This window comes from Penaeus vannamei, chromosome 38 (assembly GCF_042767895.1).
Source record: "Penaeus vannamei isolate JL-2024 chromosome 38, ASM4276789v1, whole genome shotgun sequence".
NCBI classification, from domain to species: domain Eukaryota; kingdom Metazoa; phylum Arthropoda; class Malacostraca; order Decapoda; family Penaeidae; genus Penaeus; species Penaeus vannamei.
The window spans coordinates 13839415-13854414 of record NC_091586.1 but is presented as its reverse complement, the minus strand read 5'-3'; the positions used below and the strand labels follow the sequence as shown (position 1 = coordinate 13854414).

The following is a 15000-nucleotide window of genomic DNA, read 5'->3' as shown; positions in this document are numbered from 1 at the left end:
ATTAGTGTTCAGAAAGACCAGTTGCTAGGTCATTTGAACAGACCTTTACATCTTAGTATCACATTTGTTAATCAAGATACTCAAAGGAATCAGACATAATTACTGGGAAATCTTGTCATCTCAAAACTTTATTTTGCCTTTACAGGTAATTTGCCTTATATTCTTTTTGATGGAAAATTAATCATTACACCCATGTCAAAATGCAGGTTCCAAATAATCAATAACTATAGTTGCAATTTCCCTTATCAAATTAAAATTCTTTGAAAAGCTTAGCCTTGCTTTGCCCCTACCTTAAATAAAATCATCACCAAAAATTAGTAGGTAAAAAGGTAATCATGTATAGGTAACAAGAATGTATATTTTAGTTTTTGTCTTGATATATAACATATGAGCAACAGGATATATACATTTTTTTCCATCTGTAATTGTTTAATAGGTAACAATAAAAAATAATGGTAAATATATACAAAAGTTTAATTTACATTTCAAATTATTGTTTATACAGGTTCAGTTTTATGCAGATTTCTTGCAACTATGTTGGAAGCTTGGAGTGCTCGTCTAGAGATCCTCATGTGACCTGAGGCTGGATCTCTGCCATAATACTTAACCTTGATTTGCTGGCCAGCTTCAAGACCAAGAACACTAGGATGCTGGATCTGTTAAAAAATAAGTGACTTTATAAATAAATACAATCATGTATCCCACCTCCGTAAACATACCTATAATACATGGCAGGTAAAGGTACCATACAGAATTTGGGCTCTCCCAACGCATGGAGGTTTAGATGCCATTTACTGGCACTGGATAAAGGACTTTTATCAGTTAGTACTCAAGCATGTATCTGGAATTCATTTTACTTCAAGAAGACAGGGCACAAATATTGGGGTGTCAAGTTGTAAAGATGTACCTCACAAATAAATATACCTATGTCAAATTGGATACTTCTTAACCCATTTATCCCAGGTAAAAAGGAGTTTGGCAAGTGGACATGATCGTGAGATTGTTGGTGTGCATCAGCAGTTTCCCCGTTGCACCCGGCTTATTTGGTACCTAAAAGCTTTTATTTTGCTATAATTTTTAATAATATTAATATTTGAAGGTTTACATTCACTTTAGGTGCTATTGCCTAAAAGCTTTACCATATAAATGGAGCTGCTACTAAAGGAGAAAAACAAGCTTGGTCCAATAAGCCAATGGCACAGGAATAATTGTGATACGATGCCATCTGCTACTTTGTCCACTACAGCCATGGCATGTACATTTATGGTGAACTCTGCCATGGTGTCTATTATCTCTTTAGTGAGTGAGTGTTGTAGGTATGGCTGGATGCCGGAGAGGAGTTGTATTGATGGGGGATCTGGTGAGGCTCCGATGGTGGAGGCCTGATAGTTTTTTCAAAATCAGTTAAAATGGTAGATCCCCTTGAGTAATGGTATAGATAATTTATCAGAACATAGAAATCATGTAAGGTTTATATAATTAATACATTTCTGTTTTTGTAATCTCTCTCTCTCTTAATTCTCAGAACATGCTATAGAGTAGCTTGGAAAAATAAGAAAAAAAAAAAATAATAATAAATAAATGCAGAGGAAAAAAATTGCAATAACTAAAGTCCATCAAAATGCAAGGTCTATCGCTTATCTATATGAGATGTACAAAATATTACTTTGAATAAAAGAGAAGAAAATAAAGAATAAAACTAATTTATATTTACTTGACCCCTCAGTGATGGATGTGGCTATTGCTGCCATGATGTATTTGGGTATTATGTCATATAGTGTCATGCTTCGCTCTACAGAAGTGGGCACAAACCCAGCCAGAAAGTTTTATCTGTTGTGTAATTGTGTGATTACATTACAGACAATTCTGGTCCTGTCATGATAGGGTTAATTGCACTTATTCAAAACACAGAGGATGCACTACCTGAAATTATGTTTGCGGGATATTATAACATAATTACCTTTCTAGTGTCCAACTGAGAATTATGGAGCAATACAGGTGGCATATCATCATAAAGAGTTACCATAACCCCTTGGGGCCTCAACTCAACAACTGTAGCAGTGTAGATAGCACCAAATTCTAAGGTAGGTTCATTATCTTTCAATAATTCATTCAGGACTTCTCTTGCTTCTTCTAAGGATGACTGGTTGGGTGCAAACGCTGACAAAACACCATCTTCTCGCCAAGTAAGCTGGGAAAATTACATAAAATATTATGCATGTTGAAACCTACTTATCATTGATAGCAATACAGTTTACAAAACAGATTGATATTTTATTCAAAACCTTTCCTTTCGTATAATAGTTTGAATGATACAATTAAGAACAAAGAGCTAATACTTTGTGTAGTTTGTGACATAGCATTATCACTGGGCAACAATTTAGCTAATACCAATGTGGTGAATTTCATTCAGTACAGTCTCATAATACCATATATGTGTTTTTGTGTTTTTGCGTTTTTGAGATTCTCAGGTCGTAAAAATTCCACATCAAAATGATAATGAAAAAATCATAGTGAAGTAAATGCAATGGATTTAGGATTTTTTTTTTTTTATAATGGTTGTTTAATGCGTAAACAAACAAATGTGCTAGACATCAAAGGTCATATAGCATTATGGTAAAGTATTGCGGTGAAAGGGGTTTAACTGAGTTCTTTATTAGAACAAAATGTCTTAGGTCATATGACATATATATATGACATATATAATGGTCATATGACACTGTAAGATGGTATGCTAATGAAGGGTAAAGAGAAGGGGAGTAAATGGGGTAGTATAGGGATTGATAGAAGTGGTAGCATTAAGGATAAAGGATAATTTGATCATCTGAAGAAGGAGAATAGATTGCTAACTGAAAAGGTGGGGGATTCTGTGAGAATGTCCAAAAGGTTGGGGTATCGGAGTAGAGAGGACGTTAGGTAAAATGAGGGTACAAGTTTCAGCAAAGCGGAGGCAGGATAATATGATACGTTGGACTGAAAGATGAACGTTGCATGAGGAGTACAGGGTTGGGTTGGAGTGTGGTGTAGATGCAAGAGGCAGGTATGATCTATTTGTCAATGGGCAAGAGTAGTTTCCCGGTGTCTGTTTCGGTGGTATGGAGCCAACCAAGGAGAGATGGATTGGTTATCTGGTCAGACCTGACCAGAAAGATTGCCAACAGTTATAGTGGAAAGTTTTGAAATAGGGGTAGTAGTCAGTGGCTGGAATGTGTGAAAAGCAGGGTAGGTGGGTTGTGGATAATGCGGGCTCTCCGAACGCATGGATGCTAAGGCATCTGCATGCTCATTGCTGGGGATCCTGACATGGCAAAATTGAACCCTTTCTTGTTGTGAAGACAGATAATACATCTAATCTTGTATCTTATGGGCTATAGGGTTGATATGGTGGGTGGCTTGATATTGATATGCGTGAGTTGGGGTACACAGCCCGCCACCCCCTTTTATACGGGGCAGCGTTGGTGGGGGTGGCAGAGGTGGCATCCACTCGGAGTGACTGCTAGAGGCTGAACCTCAGGCGGGAAGTCAGGGTGGGGGCTTGGAACATCTGTTCTTTGCGTCAGGATGATCGGTTGCTTCTACTGTCGAGGGAACTGGGGAGGCTGAAAGTTGAGGTGGCTGTTCTCTCGGAGGTGAGGAGGCCTGGCAGCGGCATGACCAGTGTAGGTGGCTACACCTATTACTGGTAGGGCCGCAGCGACGGCCACCATCTCCAGGGAGTAGCCATTGCCATCTCCAGCAGAATCCAGCCCTCGGTAGTAGAGGTTACTCCTGTTGATGAGCGTATAATGGTATTGAGATTGAAGCTATCTTTTGGCTTCATGTCTCTTATTGCTGTGTACGCTCCTACCGATGTTTGTAAACTTGACATGAAAGAGATGTTCTACGCCAAACTTACATCTGTGGTAGGCAGATGCCCCCGGCGAGATATTCGCATTGCTCTGGGTGACTTCAATGCGGTATCTAGCTGCGATCGAGCTGGCTATGAGATGTCTGTCAGTCCCCATGGTTCAGGAGCTGATGCCGGTAGTGAGAATAGCCTCCTTTTCCGGGACTTTGCTGGGTCCCAGAAATTGAGGATTTCTGGCTCCTGGTACCAGCGCCCAGACCCACATCCCCAAGGAGATCGACCACATACTCATTAGCACTCGTTGGAGGATCCTCCAGAATTGCAGGGTGTACAGGAGTGCTGAGTTCTGTGGTACTGACCATGGATTGCTTGTGGCTACCCTCCAGGTCCACTTCAGAACTCCCCAGCGGTCAAATGATCACCCTAAGGTGTTTCATTTGGACAGGCTGAGGGAGGGAGAGTGTGCCCGTGGGTTTGCTGAGGCAATCTCTGATCGTTTCGCAATGCTCGACAGTCTGACAGACCCTGCTCTTCTGTGGGATACCTTCAAGCATGAAACACTTGATGCAGCTCAAGATACGATTGGTGTACGCCCAAGAGCAGTACAGAATTCCATCTCACAGGAGACACTGGAAGCCACTGATGCATGTCGTGCGGATCGTCTGACAGGGGATCAGGAATTGCACCGTTCTCATGTGCACAGAACTCGGTCTCTGTTAAGAAGGGACAAGGAACAGTTTATTAGGAGTCTTGCAGAGGAGAAGGTAGAAGGCCATTTCTTAGTAAATGACCTTCGTCCTGCATACCAAGCCCTGAGAAAGCTGAACTCCAAGCCCTCTTCACAGGTGACAGCAGTTCGCTCAGTAAGTGGTCAGATCGTTTCAGATCCTGTTGCTATGCGGGAACATTGGTCTGAGTATTTTGAGCAGTTGTACCAGGTTAACCTACCAACAGTTAACTTGGATGCGGGTAGTGTCGAGATCCCTCTGCTGGATCCACCCATCAGTGAGGACCCTCCCCTCCCTAACTGAAGTTAGGGGGGCAATTTCCAAGCTGAAGAGTGGTAAAGCAGCAGGTATCTGCGGCATACCGGCTGAACTGTTAAAGGCTGGTGGTGAACCTATGGCACGGGGCTTACATGTTGTCCTGGCTGCCATCTGGCGGTCCGGTACCGTTCCTCCTGACCTGTTGAGGGGTGTGGCCATCCCTCTCTGGAAGGGGAAGGGGGACCGTTGGGACTGCAGCAATCACCGAGGCATCACACTGCTCAGTATACCAGGCAAGGTTCTCGCCCGCATCCTTCTGAGACGTATCAGAGACCATCTACTGAGGCACCAGAGACTGGAGCAATCCGGATTCACTCCTGGAAAGTCTGCAATAGACCGTATCCTCACGCTTCGAGTCATTGTAGAGCGCCGCCATGAGTTCGGGCGTGGGCTGCTTGCAGCCTACATCGACCTCAACTAGGCATTCGATACGGTCCATTGGGAATCACTTTGGGAGATCCTGAGACTGAGAGGAATTCCAACAAAGATTATTGGACTAATAGCAAGCCTGTAAACTGGTATTGAAAGTGCTGTAAAGTGTGGTGGGGGCCTGTCGAGCTTCTTTCCTGTTAGTTCAGGAGTGAGGCAAGGCTGTGTCCTTGTGCCAACTCTTTTCAACACTTGCATGGACTGGATACTGGGAAGAGCTACTGTTCAAAGTCATTGTCGAGCAACACTGGGCAATATCAAGGTTACAGACCTTGACTTTGCTGATGACGTTGCCATTCTATCTGAGTCTTTGGAAACCCTAGTGGCGGCTCTCGATGCATTTAGCAATGAAGTGAAACCCTTGGGTCTAGAGGTCTCCTGGACCAAGACTAAGGTCCAGGAATTTGGGGACTTGTTAGGAGAACCTGTTCAGTTGGTACGTGCTTGCAGCGAGGACATTGAAGTCACAGAGAGCTTTACATACCTTGGTAGTGTAGTTCATAACTCTGGGCTGTCAGACCATGAAGTCAGCAGACGGATTGGCCTGGCAGCAGGGGCAAGAACTCTCTCAACAAGAGTATTTGGAGATGTCGGTACCTGTACAAAAGGACCAAGCTACGGGTTTTCAAGGCCCTGATAATGCCAGTTTTGCTATACGGTAGCGAAACCTGGACATTGTCCTGTACCTTGGAGGCTCGTCTTGAAGCCTTTTGTAATACGTCCTTGCGCCGGATCATGGGGTACTGTTGGCGGGACCATGTGTCCAACCAACGGTTGCACTGTGAGACTGGCACAGGACATGTTATCTGCACAATCTGTGATCGCCAACTCAGGCTATACGGCCACCTGGCTCGCTTTCCTCAGGATGATCCTGCCCATCAGGTCGTCTCTGTTCGAGACAACCCTGGGTAGAGGAGGCCTGTGGGACGACCTAGGAAGTCGTGGCTTGGGCAGATCGACCAAACCTGCCGTGAAAAATTAGAGATGGGCCGAGTCCCTGCCTGGCGTCTAGCCATGAGGGATCCTCGTAGGTGGAAACGAAGGTTGGATGCGGCTATGCGCCCCTGTCGGCGTCAGCTCCTTGATGATGATGATGGTAAAGATGGTAAAGGATGAAGAAGAGATGGAAGACATGCATTGTAAAGCGAAGAGGATCACAAATAGTTTTGTTGTAAGGATGCTCGATTGAGGAAGAACTGGCAAGTTGTATGTGTGAGAAAGAAAAGACTATGGTAAAACCAGCACCCAAGGTGGATTTAGAGCTGTCTTCATGGACATGGGTACTGGAGTGAATGGAAATATGTACAAGAAAATGTGTAAGTACGACAGAAGGTGGGATGTTTGATTTGGGTAGAAGAGCAATTACAGGAGGTATACGCCGGAAAGGGAAAGATTAGGCAGAAAGAGGAAAGAATCAGAGATAATGAATAGTTGAGTAGGCAAGTAGAGCATCCATATGAACAGGGAAAGGGGTAGGTAAACATGGAGAGGAGAAGGTATGACAAAGGGACTGAAGGAAAGTTAGTTTGGAGAAAAATTGGTGAAAACAAGCATAGCTTCTTACAGACAAAGAGAACGACATGGAGAAAGGGATGGTAAGCCTGATTCAGAAAATAAGCTCTCAACTGGAGAGGATCAAAAGGCACCTAGGGTTAAATGAAGACTGCAATGGTGGATTGTGTCAAGGTGTGTGAGAAGGGAGGCGAGGCAGTAGAATATATATGACAACCATGATCAAGGGTGGAGAGGATTAGGGTAATATGGAGATGAAGGAGTGTTTTGTGGCCTGAACCCCAGGATATATATGAGAGAGTCTGTGAGAGTCAGAGGCAATGGGTGGCCATTTCTTTAACAGAAATTATATGATCTTGCCAAGCCAGTTTCAAGTCAAAAATGGGACCAAGGAACTTGCACGAACGTGAAATTTGACAGGAGCACCATATAGAAAGAGTGGAGGTTGGGAGCTTACATGTGAAGGTTGGAAAAGGTTTTAAAAGTAGAAAATCAAAAGCTGTGGTTGGAAACCCAAGAAAAGATTGATGTTATAGCAGACTGGAAAATCTTATGGAAAACAGGTATGGAAGGACCAGAGGCAAATCTGACATGGAAGGTGCAATTAGTAAGAAAGGACCATGTATGCCATGGAAAGATAGTTGTTGAAGGATATGATTTTACCATGTGGTATCATATGCCTTTTCTAGGTTGAAAAGGACAGCTAATATTGAATCACAATATGCAAATACTGATGCGATTTGTGTTTCAAAATAAGCAAGAGGATCACTTATGCTTTGGCCATGATGGAATCCAAACTGATTTGGAGATAAGGTTGTGATATTTGAGGTATCACATTAGGTAGATGTTACTATCTTTTCTAGCAATTTCCATTGACAGCTTGTGAGTGCTTGGGACAGTAGTCTTGAGGAAGAGTACGAGGTTTGTTAGGTGTTAGAAAAAGTAGTACAAGAGCTTCACGCCAGTGGGGATTAAAGTTTCTGGTTGTCCATAAGTTACTGAATACTGATGAGAGGAAAGACAAGGAAGTAGATGGAAGGTGTCATAACATACGGTATGTATACTGTCTAGTCCTTCATGGGTGTTGTGACATGACTGCAATGCATAACAGATTTCAGAAGAAGAAAAAGGGGCAGTATAGGATTCTACAGAGGACTGGGAGAAGGAGATAGGAGTATGCTCCTTGTCTGATTTTAAAGAAAAGAAGTAAGGAGAGAGGGGAGAGCTGCTGCTGACCTGGCTAAAATAGGTACCAAGTTCAGTAACAACTTGAAGAGGGTCAGAAATAAGCCTACTTTGGATAAGGAGGACAGGGGCAAGATGAGGATGTTTTGCTGAAAGTTAATGGATCTGCCACGAGACTGCTGAGACAGGTGTAAATGAATTTATGGATGAAACATACTCGTGCCAGCTGTTTATGATTGAGTTTATACGGTGAAGATGAGCTAATGCCTTTCTAGATTATATGATGGCTGTTAATTCACTGGGAGTGCCTCTCATGTTATGAAACTTGTTCCTAGCTGCAAACTTCAACCAAAGCACTTTGCTACAGTCTGAGTTCCACCATGGAACACATTTTGAAGTGTAAGGTTGGGAAGTTTGGGGAATGGCTGTATAGGCAGCATTAAGGATATTGGCTAAGAAGTATAGAAGCATGTCTGAAGTGGAAGGGAAGGATGAAGGAGGAAGGTCAAGGGTAGAAAGAGAGGTAAAGGTATGCCAGTCAACTTTGTGAAGGCACCAGTGAAGGGGTTGGGTAGTGGGACATAGAATGTAGGAGTACAGAGGATAGGGAAGTGATCACTATAGTGAAAGTGGTCTAGAACTGACCAATAGAAGTCTAGATAAAGGGAAGGAGAGCAAAGAGAAAGATTAAGGCATGAAAAGAATTGGGTATGCATGTCAAAGTGAATGAGAAAGTTTGAATTTAAGAGAATAAGGTCAGTGTTTGAGAAAAAGTGTTCCAGGAAACAACCTTAGGAAGTAATTGTGGAGTTACTCCAAAGGGTGTGGCAATAGTTGAAATCTCCAACTAACAGAAAAGGTGGATGGAGTAATTGTGATCCAGCAGCAGAGAAAATGCGAATAGCTGTGCAAGGTTTAATGGTTTGTAAGGGAGGTATGATGGCCAAGTGTGGAGGAGGCAGGTAGAGAGTAAGGTGATGATAGAAAACGGTAATGGCTATTGGTATTAGAGGATGTGTGAGGAAGGTTTCTTGGAGGCAGACAATGGACAGGTTTTTGGAAGATGGGAGGTAAAGAAAGTCAGGTTTGTGAGAAGAGAAACCTCAAATATTCAACTTCAGGTAGAAATAGATGTCGTAGAAGTAAGAGGAGAGTCCGGGGAATGAGGTAGGGGATCAGGGGGAGGAGGTATAGTGTCACGAGGTTCATCTGGAGATGAACCTCGTGACAATGCAGTCATAAAATGAATTTATGTGAGTATCCAAGAGGGAGTAGGAAGGATAATAAGGAAGGAGGGAGGGGGCAGGGGGGAAGAAGAGGATGGGGGATGTTGGGAGGAAGTGGAGGAAGTGGAGGAAGAGGGGTAGGGGGAATATGAGGAAGAGGAAGGGGATGGATGTCAGCAGTCACTTTGAATGTAGATGAAATGGGGGTAGAGGGCTTGGTGGATGGGTGAGAGAAAGAAGCATTTCTTTGGGTTAAGCTTAGGAAATTTCAGATGTCCTCAAGGGTTTCTGGAGGGGAGATGGGTAGGGAGGTTTGGGAAACCTCCCTACCCAAAGTTTTTTTTTTATATTTTTTTATAAGGAGGTGAAGAGGAGAGGAGTAGATGTAGGTGTAGGAATTGATGTGGTAGGCGAGGAAGGGGTGGAATGTTTTGCTTGTCTGATGTGATAGGTAAAGTGAGGGGGAGCAGGCATAGGGGATGTGGTGGACATTGGAATATTTGGATTCAGAATGGAAAATGGATTTTACTGTTGAAAATGTAGAGACAATCTGGGTAGAGGGGAGAGGAGTTGAGTGATGGATAGTATTTGAGTAGGGAGTAATTGAAAACCTTTTTCAGTGTGCTTCTTGTCTGGCCTCTTAAAGAGCTTGTATCTGAGGACTGCCACTTTAGATTCAAGCTTTTAGGCATGGGCAACTCCTATAAAATACAGTATGTGAGCCACCACACTTGGCACATGCATGTGATTGTGCAGGGCAATTTAAACGGTCATGACTCGGCTGGGCACATAGAGAGCAGCAAACTGTGGAGCAACAGTGCTTTGCAGGATGGCCAAAATGCCAACATTTCTGGCACTGATTGGGAGGGGGGGTCAATATGATCTGACAAAGCAAGACTCTCTTCCGATAAAGACCTTATTGGGAGGGTCATGTCTATGGAAGGTAATCTTGGCAATATTGATGTTGGACTTACAGTTTCCTTTAGATGGGATAGTGTAACACTAAATAGATATTGCGTTATAGTTGGTGAGGCAGGCAAGTAAGTCATCTTCACAGTCTGATCAGTCAGCTGGGGAGATGAAAACAGTTCCAGTACAAGTATTAAGGGAGGAGTTGGGTTGGGCAGGAATAGGCTTACCAATGAGGTCAACCAGGGTAGATAGTGCATGGGCTTGGGACTCAGATGGCATGAATGATCAGCATGGCTGTGGAGGGAAACTTTGCCTACTTGTTTTTGGAGGCACTGTTGGAAGAGTAGGGTATTAGGAGAGTAAGGAATTGTAAGGGGTATCACAAAAATCAATCCCACTTCCCTGGGCTAGAGTACTCAAAAGATTTGTAGAGGTGAGAATTGTAGAGAGGCAAGGACAAGAGGAAGAGGGAGTGGTGTGGAATGAGGTAGTGCTGTGAGGGGGGGAGGCAATAAGGTTGAAGAATTGTAATAAGGGAGGAGGATGTAGGAAATGCAGATGTCATGCAGGTGATGGGGTTGAGGATAGAGTGTCTTTTGTTATTTCCTTGGTAATGGTTAATGGTTAATGGTTAATGGATGAAAAAATAAATGTACTAACCATCAAGGTTCATATGGCACTATGGTAAAGTATTATGGCAAAAAGGGTAAAAATGAGTTAAAAATCATGATGAAATGTGTTATATGTCAAAGGTTATACAGCATAAAGTATGATAGTGAAAAGGGTACAGAGGGGGAGCAAATGAAGTATAGCAGAGATGAGTAAAAGAGGAAAGGGTTAAGGGCATACGGTGATTGCATAAAATGGAGTATATCTGTGGTTGGGGGAAGAATCGTAACATTGTTAAAGGAAACCTGGCAAAAAAGCCAATATGAAACATTGAAAAAGTAATATGGGTAGAGAAGGCTGTTGGAGAAGCAGAAGGAGAAGGAGAAGCATCCAGGGAATGAGATAAGGGGACTGGGGAAGGTGGTGAAATATCAGGAAGAATGTCAGGAGGGGTGGGATCTATCATCCAGGTGGGAGCACTATGGATAATGGGAAACAAAGAGGGAATGGTGAACATGAAGAATGAGCAGATGGAGTGTGTTGAGAGAGAGTCAGAGGAAGAACGGTAGGGGGAACTTGAGGAGGAGGATGGATATTGGCAAATAATTTGAATGTAGAGGAGGAGAGGGATTGGAGAGTGTATGAGGGAGTGGAGCATTCTCTTGGGTCATGTTTAGGAAGTTTTGCATGTCTTTAAGAGTTTCTGGAGGGGAGTTGGGTTGGGAGGTCTGAGAAATGAAGGTGTTCTTGTGAGGAGAAACGGGGATAGATGTCCAAGGAGCAGAGGAAGAGAAGGGTGTAGATGTGGTAGAAGATGGAGTGGAATGTTTAGGTTGATTGGTGTGACAAGTAAAGTGAGGGGGAGAAGTAGGCATCAGGGAAGTGATAGAGTATCTGGATTTACACTAGGGAAGAGGGAGAGTAGATGTAGGATGGTTTGGAGTAGTGAGAAGAGATACTGGGGGAGATGCTGAGATATCTTCAGAAGATGGGAGGGAAGCAGAAGATAGTTTTGAATAAATAGAGAAAAGAAAAACCTTGTTGCCGTGCTTCCTGTCTGGCCACCACAATTAGTACATGTAACTGACTGAGCAGAGCAATTTGAGCAGTCATGACCAGGTTGGCACATATACGGCAATGGTCTGTGGAGCAACAATGTTTGGCTGGGTGGTCAAAACCATGACATTTCTGACACTGACAAGGAAGAGGTTGATATGGTCAGACAGGGCATGACACTCCACCAATATAAACTTCATGGGGGAGATCATGTCTACGGAAGCTAATCTTGGCAATATTGGTGTAGGACTTATTCTTGGTCAACAAGGCAGGAAAGTACGATGTTTTCACAGTCTGACCAGTTTCTGTCATAGATAGCACAATCGGTTGGGGAGACAAAAACAGTTCCAGTACAAGTTTTAGGAGAGGAGTGAGGTTCGGCAGGAATAGTTTCACCAATCAGTCAGGGTAAATAGTGCATGAGCTTAGGACTCAGATTGAACTGTGTAAAGGTGTGAACAACTACAAACTGAATCTTTGCTTTCTTGTTTTTGGAAACATTGTTAGAATAGAAGGGTATTGTCAGAATAAGGGGCTTTAGGGGGAATCACAAAGAATTGATCCCACTTGGCTGGGCCAAAAGAGAGTATTCAAAAGGTTTGCAGAAGTGGAAACAGTAGAAGGACGAGGGCAGGGGAAAGATAGGGTGGTGTAGAATGAGGTAGTACTGTGGGGAGGACAATAAGTATGAAGAGTAGTAATAAGAGGGGAGAGGGTAGCCAATGAGGAAGAGAGTGCAGTAGGAGATGGAGAGTAGAATGTTGGGAGAGAGGAAGGGGTGCATTTTGAGTGTTGACCTGGGTGGGTGGCTCATAATAGATAAAGTTGTCAAAGGAGAGGTAGGGTCAGGAAACCAGTGAAATCAAATTTAGATAGGCTAGTTGATGAAGAGTAAAGCCTTAATGCCTCTAATGAGCCTGAAATAAGTAGGAAAAAGAAAGGGTCTACCCCTCAGGGTCCCCATAAGGGGTAAGGCCTAAGTGATTAACCAAGGGAATACCATGCCCATAGCTCCTGGAAGCCTTCATGACAGACACGAAGCCAGCCTTTCATCCTTTCACTACAGCTCTCACACCTTAGGAAGTAAACAGAAGGGGATGAAGAAGAGAAGGAAAAAGGAAGGTGTAGAAGAAAAGACCATGTACAATTAGTTGAGATAAGGGCTGAGGTCCAAGGTAGAGGTGGTCTCCTACATTGGGACTCAGTCACTATTTCCTAAGCCCCCCCCATGACAACAACAAACAAGGGATTGTGGGGATATTACCTGGATAGATGTTTCCTTTCATTGTGTTCCTCCCTCCTTGCTTTCCAACTTCCCTGTCTATACCCATATGACATCCCTTATCCTTAATCTCTCCCTTTAATAATCAATAATCACAAAATACAAAATACATAAAGCAGGTTTTCAATTGCACCAATAAATGTATCACCATTCAAAGAATCAGATTTTTTCTTGAGCATTAACCAATTTTAATATGAAAGAATATGATTTGTATAAGCTACCTGGGGTTGATAGGACTCACCTGAACTCCTGTCTCAGACTGCAACTTGCGAATATTGATTCCCCCTGGGCCCATGACCCTGCTCCTCTTATTTGGTGGTACAATTATTTTCTCTAGAGCAGGCATTGCTTCCTTGTTCTGTTCACGTGGCTGAGCTAATGTTTCACTCATAATGGCTAGAACTGTGCCTTTAGCTTCTGTGCCTTGCTGTATGGCCTCCATAACTACTTTAAGAGGAATTCCAGGAACTTTCACATCTGCCTGGAGAGCTGTAATGCCTTTTCGAGTTCCTGCAAGTTTGAAGTCCATATCGCCCATGTAGTCTTCTATACCCTAAGGAACATAAATATATAATAAAAAATGCTCTATTAACAAGCAATATTTTGCAGTGTATAAGAGTAACATAAGATTTTATCTCACTATAAAATAACTGTAAACAAGTAATACAAATGTTTCAAATCAATTTAGCTCTTTTATTGTAAACCAAATTATGTTTTCACAACAAACTTTATTGATATATCATTCTGATGCCAAGTAATAACTCTGCAAAGGACTATTTTTGTTACAAAGATACTCGTAAGGTCAATCTCTATCACCTGAGGAGTTATGAAAATAAAATAAAAATCCTCACCAGGATATCAGTCAAAATCTTGTATTCCTGCAGCTGTTCACTGGCATTATAACGGGTCACAAGCCCTACAGCAACCCCTGCTGCTGGAGAAGACAGACTCACACCAGCATCCATAAGGGCAAGACTTCCACCACAAATAGTTGCCATAGATGAGGAACCTAGTAACAATTTAGAAAAATATGGTTTAGACTAGATTAGTAATAATACAATGTTACCTCAAACACATTCAATTCTTATTTAAATATTGGCAACATAATTTTTGTGACTTTTTAAAATCTTAAACATTGTAATTGTAGTGGTAAAATAAACACATCCACACCCATCCCCCCCCCCCACACACACACAAACACACACACACAAAACTCACCATTAGACTCCATGACAGTGGATGTGAGAAGGATTGCAAATGGGAAGTTTGTTGGAAGAAGTGGCCGAAGAGCTTTTTCTGCCAATGCCCCATGGCCAATTTCCCTCCGTGATACAGGGCCACTTCTTGAGACTTCGTTTGTAGCAAATGATGGGAAGGTGTAATGTAAAATAAAATTTCTGTCTTTGTGTCCCCTAAATATGGAAAGAAAACAAAATAAAACTGAAATCTTTATATCCCAAATTATTTGAAAACCTTGTAAAGCTTAAATCTTCATTTCAAAATTACTAAAAAGCATTTTATAAACTTATTAGCATTTACAATGCAAGACAGAGAACCTTCATAACTTACCCTGTTGCCTCCAATAATGGGTCTAATTTGGGTATATTTTCAGGTGCATCAAATGCTACTGTGCACTGGACTTGTGTCTGACCTCGCTGAAAGAGGGCAGAACCATGTAAAGTGCGATAAAGGTCAACTTCACAGCTGATCATTCGCATATCATGAAGGGATCTTCCATCACACCTGTAATGATGCTGGTATTGTAAAAATTTGTAATAGAAATATAAGAATTCCGATTGCATTCTTGAACTGCATATGTATTCTAATTACACTCACATAAATACAATGGAAAAAAAATGCATGTCTTACACACAGCTACTGCCCTAGCCTTTCTAT

At 42.5% G+C, this 15000-nt stretch overlaps 2 protein-coding genes across 2 annotated transcripts in view; one reads left to right on the top strand and one right to left on the bottom strand.

Moving 5' to 3' along the window:
• The window catches only part of LOC113828945 (uncharacterized), a 17514-nt gene extending 16580 nt beyond the window's left edge, over nucleotides 1–934 (top strand). The window contains exon 6 of the mRNA XM_070116136.1: nucleotides 1–934. This exon is cut by the window's left edge and continues 586 nt beyond it. The gene's annotated coding sequence lies outside the window, so the exon portion shown is untranslated.
• Nucleotides 457–14759, bottom strand: LOC138859877 (polyribonucleotide nucleotidyltransferase 1, mitochondrial-like; the record flags this gene model as incomplete). The annotated part of the gene is given in 6 exon segments (XM_070116196.1): nucleotides 457–656; nucleotides 1961–2191; nucleotides 13346–13657; nucleotides 13956–14113; nucleotides 14323–14516; nucleotides 14674–14759. Coding segments are annotated over 6 exon segments (1140 nt in total), but the record flags the coding sequence as incomplete, so codon positions are not given.
• Between the last annotated feature and the right edge of the window lie 241 nt (nucleotides 14760–15000).